Raw genomic sequence first — 13,064 nt, 5'->3', positions numbered from 1 at the left:
TCATAAATAACGCGTGGCTAGTTTACTAATCATTTCTTTATTCATTCTTTTGCTTCTGATGAGCTCTCTTATCGTTATTTGTTGTCTCTTTTGTTACCATTTGTTGTCTGAAATTATCATTTTTCTATCAGTGTGCGAATAATTTTTGAATAAAGTGTATCCCACGATGATGAGATATGCCGCCTCCACCACCTGTCTTAGGACGAAGGTTCCTCCAATGCCTTCCATCTCTTCACTCCTCTCGATATCTGTCGAGCTAATCCTCTTTCGTTCCCTCCTTACTCGGTTTTGTTCGCTTCTTTCCTTTCTTTTTGATCTCAAAAGGGTTCTAGATTCCATATGCTTTTTTTTATCTATAGTTTCAATGCGTCCACAGTGGCCCTATTTCCCTTTGTTTAAACATCATAAAAATACAATGAAAATGAAATATGTTAAGCATCACTCTAACATTTTATATTCGCGCGTGTCATGTGGGCTACTTTTTGCCGTTTTGCAAGATATTTTACATTTGCCATTGTTTGCTGTCTTATTTCAGAAAGAAAAAGTTTATTTATTGGCTATTTATCATATACACAAATGTCTTTATTAAGCATCCATTTCGTTGTTCAAAGTAAAATTATTTTTTTCATGGGTTAACAGGGCTTCGAAACACGTCTGTCACTTGCTATTACCATTTTTGGTGACGACGTTCTTTTGATTTATGCATAACTTGCTTCATTTCTTTATACAAGATTATTACTTCATATAGCAGCTATTAAAAAATAGTATTTATCTGGTCTTTACTTGCAAAAAGTCATAAGAAAAAAAATAAGCCTAGGAACGTGTGATATAAACAAAGAATGCGTGAAATTTATTGTCTTTTAATCTTTTTACTATATAGAAATAGAGATGAACGACGTCATTAAAGTATATAAATATAAGCGAATAGAAAAAGTATTAAAAAATAGGCCAAACTTTTAAAAGACATGAAATACTTTAGAAATAAACAAAAGTGTGAGCGTAAACCGTATTTATTGATAACACAGAAAGCAATAACCCCACGTAACTAAGAAAAGGGTATAAAAAGAGAAGTTTGCTCTCATCCCTTTTTTTCCCTCTTTCTTTTTTCTTTATACTTTTTTTTTCTTTTACTCTTTTTAGTCAATGTAAGTTTTTATAAAACTTATTCAGCAAGGCGATGATTGTGTGTTCAAGGATTTCTATGCAATCTCTTTCTATGATGCTCAACACGTGTCCTGGACTGACAACGGTCGTTCGTTTCATCACTCAACTGGAGGCTTTCAGGCATCCAAGAGAAAAGTTATGGGCATTCGATTGGAATCTTTACGGGAGGCTAGTAGATAGTTGGGAGCTGGTTATCAGAGATCACAGCTGTGACAGATTGTTGGTGATGCTTCTTGCTGTCTGGCTGGCGCAAAAGGGTACATAAGCTAGTTGACAATTGACAAGGCTCAGCTAATGCATGCTCCAGCGGTACACCTGCTACTGCGGGTCTTTGCAGGCTGCTTGGTATTTGATGGTCTGATGGTTTTTATGGGTGCCTGGCCCTTGTTCCGATGGTCAATGGCCGACCTGAAGAATGTCGTCACAACAGCAATCGGAGCCTTTAAAAGTCTTTTGGCATCGTTGCTGATCTTTTTTTCTTCTCTTTTAGGTTTTCTTTGCAAAACATTGGCTTTTGGGAATAATCTTTAATAGATAAATGTGTGTTTTGAAGCGACTTCTACTGTTGTCTTTATTTATATTGAAAATAAATACTCTTTCTAAAACACTTCAAGCTACTATACTGAATATATGCATAGCATCAGAGATATACCAATGCTGATGGATACAGTCACATCCTTATTACGCATCGTTGATCAATCTAGCACTGGGAAGCTCGCACGAATACAAGCTACAGTGAAATTAATGCGAATGAATTTAATGAATGCAGAACAAAAGTTTGTCAAGGCCATTTATGGTTTAAATCAGGGACTGCCCAACGAGGCTGATCCCTGCTCACGATTCATTTAGCCGTTCTTGTCTGGCCTCTTTGACGATCCTGGCCAGGGATGCTATTTACGTTGGACGAGTACTAGAATTCTTAAAGCTAGATCCCTCGTACCTTCGTGATCCCGATCGCGGCGATCGGAACGAAGCGAACAGGGCATGCGCCGCGCGTTGCCTGTTTACTTGTCGTATCTTTCATGTTCTCGATTACCTTAAAGGCCCTGTCAAGCAAGCTATAGCCAATTTCTTCGTCAGCAAAGGATATATTGATCATAGCGAATTCCTAAGCTCCACTTACTGTTCTCTCAATAGCCCTCCTTCCTGAGCTCCACTTCTCTGTTCCTTTCTTCAAGCCACAGCATTTCTACCCCAAGCCCGGAGAGTTTTTAGATATTTCTTTTATTCTTTAAACTTGCCCATTTGGGTTCAATAAATAAAAGATTGTTTAATTGTATCTCACAATGAGTTTCGTTGCCCAATAAGCTTGGATATGTGACTCTTTTTTAGCACCGGTAATTTAGCGTGGCCGGCCAGTCCCCATTCCTGCATCAATAAATTTCTTTTTACGTGTCCTTTTTCTTTCTGATAAACACAATGTCATTTCTTAAGCAATTTGGTCACTTGTCCATTCAAACACGTAACATTGGCTCCGGCAAACACCTGAACCCTACAAAGTTTACTAGCAGTAATATTTGAACTATATGTCAATACACACACGCTCACTCATTTTTTGTCCAGTTCTTGCCAATGTGCCCTTTAGACCTACTTCTCCTTGGCAAATGTTTGCAGCTGAAAAATTGAAGGGTGCAAAGAATGAAAAAATGGGCCAAAGAATGGCGGATATTTCTGCTGAATGGAAGTCCATGAATGAACAAGACAAGAAGGTAGAAAAACGAGTTATAACAATTTCATTGTCTTTGTATGTTAACTTTCTTTTCCCCCTGCATACAGAAATACTTTGATATTTATAAAGAAAAGAAGGAAAATCATGACGCAGCAATGGAAAAGGCTTTAAACAGCGCAACATCAAAACAGTTTTATGAAGAAAATCTCTTGAGAAAGAAATACAAATTGCCTCTGCTTAAGGATCCTAAGAAACCCAAGAAGCCTTTGAATGCCTATATGCTATATTTCCAAGCTAAGAAAGATGATCCTTCAGTAAACGGCTTGACAATTCAAGAAAAGACTAAAAAGATAGCTCAACAATATGCACAGTTGCCCGAATCTGAAAAGAAGCCTTTCACTGAAAAGGCCAATAAACTGCATGAAGAATACCGCAAGAAGTTGGCAGAATACAATGCATCAGCTGGTAAACCTGCAAAGGAATAAATCAAGAAATAAATAAATAAAAAAAGCCTTTCTTTTCTTTAAAAAAAATAAAATAAAAAATTATAATGAAGTATATATGAAAAGTGGATCTGAATGTCGAAAAGTTATTAACACATTTCTTAAAGTGTTGTGAAAGAGATTCAGCGAATCAATGAAAGAGAGATCAGCAATGGAAATTGGTCAGATGATGCGTCATGGCACGCACAATATAAAAACAGTGCTTGGATATTTGCAGGTGGTTTAGATTATGGATTGACAGAAGGAGACATTGTTTGCATTTTCTCACAGTAAGATAAAAGAAGAAGAAAATGACAAAATGTAGGAATAACAAACATGTTGTAGATATGGTGAAATAATGCACATCATACTTGTTCGCGATCGAAAAACTGGAAAATCAAAAGGTTATGCATTTTTGCAATATGAGGATCAGCGAAGTACAATATTAGCAGTAGACAATTTGAATGGCGCTACGGTCTTGGGTCGAACCATTCGTGTCGATCATTCTTATGGACCAAGAAAGCACAAGAAGGAAGGTGAAGAAGACTCTGAAGAAGAAGGGCCCTTGATGAATGTAGCACCAGAGTATGTCGAAGGTACTGTTTTTCTCTTTTTATTTGCGTTTGCAATAACTAAAACTTTTTTTTGGTAGTTGATGAAGCAGAGGAGAAAAAGGAAAAGAAAAAGAAAAAAAAGAAGGAAAGCAAAGGAGATGATGAAGATCCTATGGCAGAGTACTTCAGAAAGAAGAAGAAGTCCAAGAGAAAACGCTCTCGATCAACATCTTCCGACAAACGCCGCTCTCGTTCGCCATCTTATAGACGACGCTCCCCATCGCCATCATATAGCAGACGTCGCTCTCGTTCTCCACCTTATAGACGACGCTCTCCATCACCATCTCGCAGCAGAAGACGTTCTCGCTCACCATCCTATGACAGACGTCGTTCTCGTTCTCCTCGTCGTAAATAAACACATATTTGATACATTCACAAATTTATTATGCACCAGAACAGAATACAGAAAGAGTATAAAGATATAAAAAAACGCTTTATAAGAAACTGTACAAGGATACACATATATAACAATTTTTAAGCGTCATCAGAAGCCCATCCACAGATTGCCTTTTCGTCCCGTACTAGCTGCCAAGAATCCCAATAATGTAAATCTAGTTTAAGAGCAACCACACGTACAGTTTCATTTCTGCTCACGGTCTTGATACGAATATAACCTTCATCGTTATCATCATCTTCCTCGTCTGTATCCTCTGCATTTAAAGCATCCAAATCGTCATCTACAACCTTTTTCTGCTTAGACATTGAAATGTAGCTTGATCGACGACGACTCAACAGCTCCTTTTCAAAGGTATGTACTACTTCCAGGAACTGATCCAGGTCCTTCACGGGCTTATTCTGAACTTCAGTGATCCAAACACCAGGACGAAGCACGTTAGAGGCAGGTGAACCGTACAGTGTACAAGAAACGTACACGCCTGTAGGCACATTGCGAACCTGCTCGAGTACAGACTTGTAAGGCTTTTGAATAAGAGCGCCTTGCCAACCAATCACACGTGTTGTTTCAAATCCACTGAGTTCACTCATCGGTACATTGACCGTCAACTCTTGGCCGTTACGTAAGACAACCATCTCGACACTGTCATGTTCATGCACAAGTGTCATGTGCGACATACGTGTCACCAACTTACCGTTGACACTTAGGATCACATCGCCCACATGAAGCGCTTTGGCGCAGTCGCTTGTTTCATCCAAGACGTTCAAGACATAAAGCAGAGTGTGTCGCGTTGATCCACTTCTCTCAATCTCTTTCACCCACTTGTCATTTAGGCCTAGCGTACGAGCAGCTGCTATACGCATCGTCCAGAGTTCAACATCTAAGCCCTTAAAGACCATTTTGCTGCCATGTTCCAAGTATTGGTCGAGTGTACACTTGACAATGGATGAATGTAGACCCGACATAAACGAGATGTCTTTACCCTTTTCGTTCTGAGACGAGTAGCTGATCCAAAAGGCTTGTACTTTACCCTGATCATCAGTCAGCAGACCGCCTTGGGAGTTCAATGAGTCGTCAATCTTGACACCTTCCACATTCATCGCTCGCCATCGAGGAGGAGAACATTCTCGCGTGCCGATATTAGACACAGATGAGACTGTAGCCTTCTTGAGAATGATTGAATGATCATTGCCGATGCCAATAAAGTTTGTTTCGTCTCCCTGGTTTAATTCAACGTTGCTAAACTCGATAGGCTTCACAACAGTATCGCCAACTAACCTAGGGTCATACGTCAAGATGACATAATTGTAAAATGGATGCAGAAACAAAAGTTGGCCTGGGATAATAATCGAATTGGCAAAGGTAATGAAGATATCGCCCAAGCCAATGGGGACCGTATCGCGATCACACATGATCAAAGGTGGATTGACAGACAAGACAAAACCTGTACCGTAAAATTGTGTTACTTTCATACCATCTACCAGATACGGCAAGTAAAAGTCAATGGCCACAAATGAGGGCATCAGTTTCTCAGCAAGAGCAAGCGAGGGATCCAATGGAGGGAAGCTTGCAGTTGAGGGAGAGTAAGGGATGGTCTTGGGTGGTGGAGGCATGTCGGTAAATTCCCAAAGTCCGGTTTGATCTATAATGTATACAGTTATAACATGACTTTTGCATATATATGTATATACTATACCATTTCGAACAGCAATTCTAAACTTGTGCCAGTGTCTGTCAACGTGCATAATCATGACCTTATCCTTGTACGCTTTATGAAGCGCATAAAATCTATATATATATAACAAAAAGCTTTAGGAATCCCTTTCTTATTTGTATAATAATCTATACCTGATTGGAACACGGGCACCATCGGGCAAAGCCTTCATCACGTCAATAAATGCGTCCAGATTAGGGGTTGGCACATTATTGACGCTTACAATAATACTCTTACGCCATGCACTTGCACTTGCAAGCATATGGCCAGATGTAGCGACATAAACACCACCCACAGGCTGGGAGTATGACTTGGCGAGCTGGTAGGATAGTTCGTGTACAACGCCGCCGCCGATCTCGACAAACCGGTTAGGTGTAATCGAATGCAAATCCTGCACGGTTACTTTTACATCCTGAACCTTCTTGCCTCGGCTAATCGTCAGGGTGACCTCCTGGTTGACTTTCTCATCAAGAATCGAGAACAGTCCAATAAAGTGAGGTACCATTTTACCATTACATCCAACGATGATATCACCAGGGACCAAGATACCATCAGCAGGCCCCTTTGGCAAAAGCGAACGAACGACGAGCATACCTGTTTCTTCAGGGAACTTGCGTCTAAACTTTTCTTCGACACTTGCCTTGAGACCCAAGCGACGGACTTCATTATAGGGCAAATATTCAAACTCGGTTTGAAGAGTACCTCGTGGCACCTGAAGTCCTTGTTGGATGTATCCTAATGCACGCACAACCCGGTCGAGTGGAAGGTAATAGGAAGAAGATGCTTTACTGGCTCCACCTGCGTTAAGAGCGACGGCATGACCATCAATATCCAATACAGGACTACCTGACGATCCACCACTGGTTCCGGAAGCAGCTTGAAGATAGAACGTGTTGAAGTCGTTGTACTCTCCAATGCCGTACTCAGGTGCTCTTCTGTCCAATCTTGCTAATGTGCCCGCCAAAATACTCAGCTTTTCACCTGCATCATTACTACATAAACATCCCCACATAAAATGGATCGGCGACTTAATCACAAAAATCCTTTTTTCATGCATAAAAAAAAAAACGCTTACCCAACCACTCGAATATCCAATCCTACCTTGGCTCGCTCTGGACTAAGCTTGATCTCCTCCAGCTCCATAAATTTGACACGTGAGGGGTCAAACTAGGAAAAGGTCTAGGTTATTAAAGTAGAACAAACAATGAATAAGCATATTTACCTTCATGAATCCAAAATCATGAACTGGATCTCGGTAGACTGGCTGAAGATCGACTTCTTCATAGTTTGTCAAGACAGCTTGAGCAACGATAGGAGCTGGTGATACTACATGACGATTAGTGAGGATGATACCTCTCGCAGCATCGACGATAAAGCCCGTAGCGGTATAGCCACCTAAGAAGAATAAGTTTTAAAAAGCATTGCCTTAAAGACATGAAGAAGTAGTAGTTTACCTGAAGTTTCTGTGTCGAAACTTCGGACATGACTTGCCTTGATCGAGACGATTGCCTTGATGGCTCTTTCTAAGGTGGGTTCCCAAGATCTCGCCTTATAAGGAACACCTGAAGCAGTAGAGCAAGAAAAGTAGTCGACAGGTGGGCGAGGAGGCTTTGAAGTCCAAGCATAAGTACCCAAGGCAACCGATTTGGATCGTCCACGGAAGGCGGCAGAAGCGGACGGTTGCTGTTCAAATTTATTGGTTGCCTCCGACATGCTATCTCGGTGAGCGGTTAAATTGGTAGCCATTTCGTCTGCAGCGACAGGAGCTGGTGAATCGACAGGACCACGTAAAGGTGGTGTAGAAGACATGACAAGCGGATGCTGAATATCATCCATCATAAGTGAAAAAATATATAAAGAAAATGAAAAGCAGGAATTATTACGTCGGCTTGAGTGTTTATTCAACTGTGTTTGAAATTTTAGAGTATTTTTTTATAATGATTATTATCCAATCAGCTCAGATGGCTGCATTAGAACAAAAATCAAGAGTGTTATCCAATGACAAAGATAAACCCTTGTTCAAGGTCACAAGCCACATTTATAGTTTATGCGAGGCATACTATGAAAAGGGACTATACAAAACAAGAAGAAGAAGAAAAAAAAAAGTCAGATAACGATATATATAGAAACCACTCATAAACAGGACATATTCATCAATGTTGTAGACAAAGTAAATAAACAATAGATTTTTTACAACTCAAATGTAACACCGCTCAGGTACACACATACACATACACACATACGCATTATTTTTACAAGTATCTCTCACATGGTCCTCATCTGAAAGGATTACTGGTGAATGCATTAATGTAGGTATGAATAGAATGATCATTTCATCTAAAGCGGTAATGCATATACTTTTTTTTTTCTTTATTGAGTTGTCGTTGGAGACGATGATGAAGCAGTTTTATGAGTTTTAAAATGTCTTCGCATGTTACTTTGTACACTAAATTGTTTTCCACATTCTGTACATACAAATGGTTTTTCACCTGTGTGAGAGTAGATGTGAACCTGTAGTGATGATGGTCTTGTAAATTTCTTGTGACAGTAGTGGCAAATATATCTTCCTTGATTAATTGTAATTGTCGTAGATGGTTCAATTCGATCTATCAAAGGTATCATTGTATCTAGTATACTTGTCGAACTTGCTCTCTTGTGTTTATGTATTCTCGCATCCTGTTTACTCTCTGCAGTAAGAGTACTATTATTATTATTATTATTATTAGATGGCGGAGGAGGTACTTCTATCTTGAAAAAACGATTATTATTGCTTCTTTTTCTTTATTAGATGCAATAATGTTACCATTCAATAAAAATTGGATAGAAGGTAAACTTGGTTTGTCCATATTTAAATATAAAAAAAAAGATCAATAAAGAAAAAGAGAGAAAAGAATAATAAAAAAAAGTTCTAACTCAAGGAACACATCCAACACTGACTCAAAATGGAAATAACAGTCAGTCGATTGTAATGCCCTTTGCCGAATAAGTACGGCAATGCAGGCAATTTTGACTCTAAAATGCCAGGTACATGCAAACATTATCATATCATGTATATTTATGAATTAATATCCTTTTTTTAAATCTTGAAATTCATTGTTCCTTCTATTTAAATATTTGCTGATCATGAAGCGAGTGAATATAATTAGAATATTTAAAACTGGTTATGAGCAGCAGCATCCGTCAATTAAGGATCATTAAGACATAATCGGTTAATAAATCATGGTTAAAGGAACTCAGTTTAATCTCGATACAGAATCTTTAAGCATTATTACTATTATTCTATTGGATATCAGGATGATCCCCTCTTGCCTATAAATGTAAAATAATACAACAATGATCGTTCATTATGACATAGACACCCTTTTTTTTGTCTTTAAATAGGCAAAAACTTCTTTTAAAACAGTTTTTATATATTTTGATTTTGTATAGCATATAAAATAGAACAATGTGGTTTGGAAGTAAATCAACCGATTATTATATGAACAACAGAGACACTTATTACCCTCCAGAATCACAAGGAGGATTTGGTTCACTATTCCGTCGTAAGAGTATAAGTGCATCTGGAAGAAATGGCTATCGATATTCTGATGATACACGACGTCGACGCAACTCACTACCAACACATCAATATGACACCCGATACTATGCTGGTTTACCACCTGGTAATGGTCTCAGCAGTTTCACAAAGCCCTTTCATGATCTAGACTACTATCAGCAACAAGGACACACATTTCTACCTCACCCCCCTCGACCTATGGTGCATAATCATAACCCATTTCCTCACTATGGAGGAAATGTAGGTAATTATCATGGACATCACCATCATGAACACTATGGTTATCCTCGAGAACAACAATATATTCATCGTAATGTAACCGTAGATTCAGGTTATTACCCTTATGCATCAGGCTATGTAGAACGTCCTGTTCGTAAAGTAGTGAAAAAGATATTTTAACAATAAACTTCCTGCTGCGTAATGGATTAAAGCTGGTTTTAACTGTTGAGTTCAAATAATTTCTCTTTTTTTTTTCCTCCAAAGTATGTCATCTCGAGCTCTTAGGCGACTTCAAAAGGAACAATTGCTGATTCCAAAGCATGACAGTGACGAAGAAGGAGAAGAAGAAGAAGTTGTAGAGACAACATCTAGGAAGCAGTTGAATCCTTTTGATTTGGTAGGTTACAGTATAGATCGTGTGATATACTGTACTTAACTGCGGCGTAGCTGAATGAAGGCGATGACGAAGAAGAAGAAGAGGAAGAAGAAGAACAACAACAAGAGGAATATAAGCTTCCAGAGAAACCAGTGCATAAAGAAAGCACACCTAGTGCTCCAAAGGTAAAAAGATTGGAAAGAACAACAGCTGTCAACTAACTTGGATATATATAGTCATCTAGCAAAAACAGCAAAAAGAAGAAGAAAAATAAAAAGAATAAAAAGACCAATGACACAGCATCGAATCAGAAAGGCAAAGAGGTGGAAGATATTAGCATGCGTGAATTGGAAAAAGTAATAAAGGAAATGAACAAAAAGTAAGGGCATACACACATACACACGCGAAAATACGTGTTAATTTATATCAACAGATCACCTGGTAGCGCAAGTCCTCATCAAGACACTCATATCGACATCTATCGTCAACTGTTATCCATCAACACACGATTTCTGGATGCTGAAGCCGAGATGAAGCGATTGTTTGGCTCACACGTTGTCAATAGCGAACACAGAGGACGTGTACTTAAAAAATCAAAGTTTACAACACCCAAACCTGAATGGCCGCCTTATAAGCGTAACGGCCTTTCGATGGAGATTGTTGAGACAGTGAACGGAGTGACTTATTTTGCATTTAGACACTCGGAGGCATATCAAGACAACCAGCTCGAATTTTTGAATGCAGTGGCTACTCATAATCCAGAAGCACTGATTTTCTTGGTTCGAAGACACCCTTATCATGTTGATACGCTACTTCAATTATCAGAGATTGCCAAACATAGTGGCGATTGGGTTGCAGCAGGAGACTTTATTGAAAGGGCATTATATGCTTGTGAGCGAGCACTTCATCCTCAGTTCGCGCTTGGTTCTGGCACCGTCAGACTGTCTTATCAACGATCAGAGAACAGGTATAGATACATCTTGATGGAATCATTGATAATGAAGCTAAGTCTATAATAATAGATCGTTCTTCTTGGCCATTTTTCGACATATTCAGTTCTTGGCACGTCGTGGTTGCTGGCGAACAGCATTTGAATTTAACAAGTTATTGTTTGCACTTGATCCTGAGCACGATCCTCTCGCTTCTTTGCTGACACTTGATCACTACGCCTTGATAGCCAAGGACTACGAGTATGTGCTAAAGATGTATCGCGAATGGAAGAACCGTAGAGAGTTATATCCAATTAACCTGTCCAATATGCCAAATTTTGCATTTTCGGCTGCCTATGCACAATTTAAACTGTCCAATGAAGACAGTCATGAACTGATACAGCATGCAATCGCCAAGTTCCCGACTACATATCAATTATTATTAGAAAAGCTGGATAAAGGAAACGAAGCGGACAAGGGACGAAGTTCAATGTTTTTGAACGCGTTACAAACGATCTATGCTGAACGTGCCTACGAGCTATTTAAAGAACCTGAGGTATTAGAATGGTTAGTGAACAGTAACCAAAAACGAACAGAGACAGAGTACAAGTTTTCAGAAAAAGATATCAAGTGTGATGCTAATCAAGAGTTGCCCATTAACATTGCTCGATTTTTACTATTGGACAATAATCAAAGACTCTTGTCACTTGTTCCACACAAATATACAAGTCAGAGCTATCAGATGCACGATCCTTTACCACCTGAGGACTCTGTTACGATGTATGATATTAATGAACGTATGAGAAGCAGCGGAAATAGATTCATGAGCCCGTTCCCAACGGACGCTAGAGGTCTAATGAATGCTTTGCAAGAAATGTGGAGACAAGGACAAGGAAGATTGCCACCTGAAGCTTTACAGCAGGTTAGACAATTGATGAATGAACTGGGGCAAATAGAACAACAACAAGGTGATCAATTGCCTGGTACCTTTCCAGAAGATAATGATCAAGATAATGAAGAAGAAGAAGAGGAGGAGGAAGAGGAAGAAGACAGTGACTTACGACAACTTGAAAATGAAATGTAAATCATTGTATGATAATTGTAAATCTTGTATTAACTATGGATATAGGCTTAATGACAATGGAATAACACCTGAAGAAATGGCTGGAATTATGAATGCAGTAAGTGATGATGATTTAGAAGTACAAAGAGCTCTAGCAGAGACGTATCGTCAAAGAAGACAACATGATTAGATTTCGAAAACGCTGTACCTTTGTTAATAAATAGATTGGAAATTACAGTTTTATCATTTCTACCTCATATCGTATATTGGTCATAAAATTTGGAAGCAGCTTGACCCAAACCAAAGTTTGACCTTCATCTTATTCTGTTGACTTTTTTCTTTTCGATCATTCTGAGACTACGTTAGTATCTTCTGACTTTATATCTATTGTGTCTTACTTCTTTAAGCGTTATCATCTACTAAGGCTTGATACTTGTTATGAAACCTCAGAGAAGCAGCAAGGATCGCTTCATTTTAAAATCAATAGTGTTTGGCATAGTTTTGGTGCCCCTGTAGACTCTAAAACAACAAAGGTCCTCTGGAATTTACTCAAAACGATATGAGCCTGATCTGGAGAAGAACGATGATAAATATGTTAAATAAAGAAATGTAAACAATAGATGAGTTTCTTCATTCAGCTGATAGTTCTATTGTACAACTAAGTGTCCAAACCCTGCAAGCTTTCATCTTTATCGTTGCTAGAATATGTCTCAAACTGTGTGACAAACATTCAATTGTCTTCGAAGCAGGTGATTAATCCTGACAAATTTGAAGCAATGTTTTTAATTGCAATATCCGCATCATCTTTTATACGAATTAATGCCAGGTTCAAATCATTCAAGGAATTTTTTTGATAAGCACTGTTGATAATACTTTGCTTAATC

The 13,064-nt window shown here is 38.7% G+C and overlaps 7 protein-coding genes across 7 annotated transcripts; 5 read left to right on the top strand and 2 right to left on the bottom strand.

Annotated features, from left to right (window-relative positions):
* Nucleotides 1-1,132: 1,132 nt before the first annotated feature.
* Nucleotides 1,133-1,612, top strand: RHIMIDRAFT_49834 (uncharacterized protein). Its single transcript, XM_023615325.1, has one exon. The coding sequence runs from the start codon at nucleotides 1,178-1,180 to the stop codon at nucleotides 1,427-1,429; it is 252 nt and encodes an 83-aa protein (XP_023462962.1). The 5' UTR covers nucleotides 1,133-1,177; the 3' UTR covers nucleotides 1,430-1,612.
* A 971-nt stretch (nucleotides 1,613-2,583) lies between these two features.
* On the top strand, nucleotides 2,584-3,318 carry RHIMIDRAFT_246223 (HMG-box; the record flags this gene model as incomplete). The annotated part of the gene is made up of 3 exons (XM_023610288.1): nucleotides 2,584-2,674; nucleotides 2,728-2,873; nucleotides 2,941-3,318. The coding sequence occupies 3 exons, from the start codon at nucleotides 2,584-2,586 to the stop codon at nucleotides 3,316-3,318; spliced, it is 615 nt and encodes a 204-aa protein (XP_023462961.1).
* Nucleotides 3,319-3,360: 42 nt separating this feature from the next.
* Nucleotides 3,361-4,344, top strand: RHIMIDRAFT_49811 (uncharacterized protein). Its single transcript, XM_023615324.1, has 4 exons — nucleotides 3,361-3,388; nucleotides 3,444-3,605; nucleotides 3,661-3,911; nucleotides 3,968-4,344. Exons 1-4 carry the CDS (start codon nucleotides 3,384-3,386, stop codon nucleotides 4,282-4,284), a joined length of 735 nt encoding a protein of 244 aa, XP_023462960.1. The 5' UTR covers nucleotides 3,361-3,383; the 3' UTR covers nucleotides 4,285-4,344.
* Nucleotides 4,345-4,403: 59 nt separating this feature from the next.
* Nucleotides 4,404-7,873, bottom strand: RHIMIDRAFT_240759 (trypsin-like serine protease; the record flags this gene model as incomplete). Its single annotated transcript, XM_023609445.1, has 6 exons — nucleotides 4,404-5,965; nucleotides 6,020-6,111; nucleotides 6,172-7,029; nucleotides 7,113-7,204; nucleotides 7,260-7,432; nucleotides 7,492-7,873. 6 exons carry the CDS (start codon nucleotides 7,871-7,873, stop codon nucleotides 4,404-4,406), a joined length of 3,159 nt encoding a protein of 1,052 aa, XP_023462959.1.
* A 534-nt stretch (nucleotides 7,874-8,407) lies between these two features.
* On the bottom strand, nucleotides 8,408-8,883 carry RHIMIDRAFT_240758 (uncharacterized protein; the record flags this gene model as incomplete). Its single annotated transcript, XM_023609444.1, has 2 exons — nucleotides 8,408-8,781; nucleotides 8,841-8,883. 2 exons carry the CDS (start codon nucleotides 8,881-8,883, stop codon nucleotides 8,408-8,410), a joined length of 417 nt encoding a protein of 138 aa, XP_023462958.1.
* Nucleotides 8,884-9,420: 537 nt separating this feature from the next.
* On the top strand, nucleotides 9,421-10,049 carry RHIMIDRAFT_263397 (uncharacterized protein). The gene has a single exon (XM_023611665.1). The coding sequence runs from the start codon at nucleotides 9,483-9,485 to the stop codon at nucleotides 9,990-9,992; it is 510 nt and encodes a 169-aa protein (XP_023462957.1). The 5' UTR covers nucleotides 9,421-9,482; the 3' UTR covers nucleotides 9,993-10,049.
* Nucleotides 10,050-10,077: 28 nt separating this feature from the next.
* Nucleotides 10,078-12,370, top strand: RHIMIDRAFT_246219 (DUF654-domain-containing protein; the record flags this gene model as incomplete). Its single annotated transcript, XM_023610287.1, has 6 exons — nucleotides 10,078-10,209; nucleotides 10,260-10,373; nucleotides 10,425-10,567; nucleotides 10,622-11,155; nucleotides 11,211-12,197; nucleotides 12,247-12,370. The coding sequence occupies 6 exons, from the start codon at nucleotides 10,078-10,080 to the stop codon at nucleotides 12,368-12,370; spliced, it is 2,034 nt and encodes a 677-aa protein (XP_023462956.1).
* Between the last annotated feature and the right edge of the window lie 694 nt (nucleotides 12,371-13,064).

The sequence above is a fragment of the Rhizopus microsporus genome (genome assembly GCF_002708625.1).
Source record: "Rhizopus microsporus ATCC 52813 unplaced genomic scaffold scaffold_18, whole genome shotgun sequence".
NCBI classification, from domain to species: domain Eukaryota; kingdom Fungi; phylum Mucoromycota; class Mucoromycetes; order Mucorales; family Rhizopodaceae; genus Rhizopus; species Rhizopus microsporus.
The sequence above is the reverse complement of the archived record's forward strand: the minus strand, read 5'-3'. Positions and strand labels throughout refer to the sequence as shown.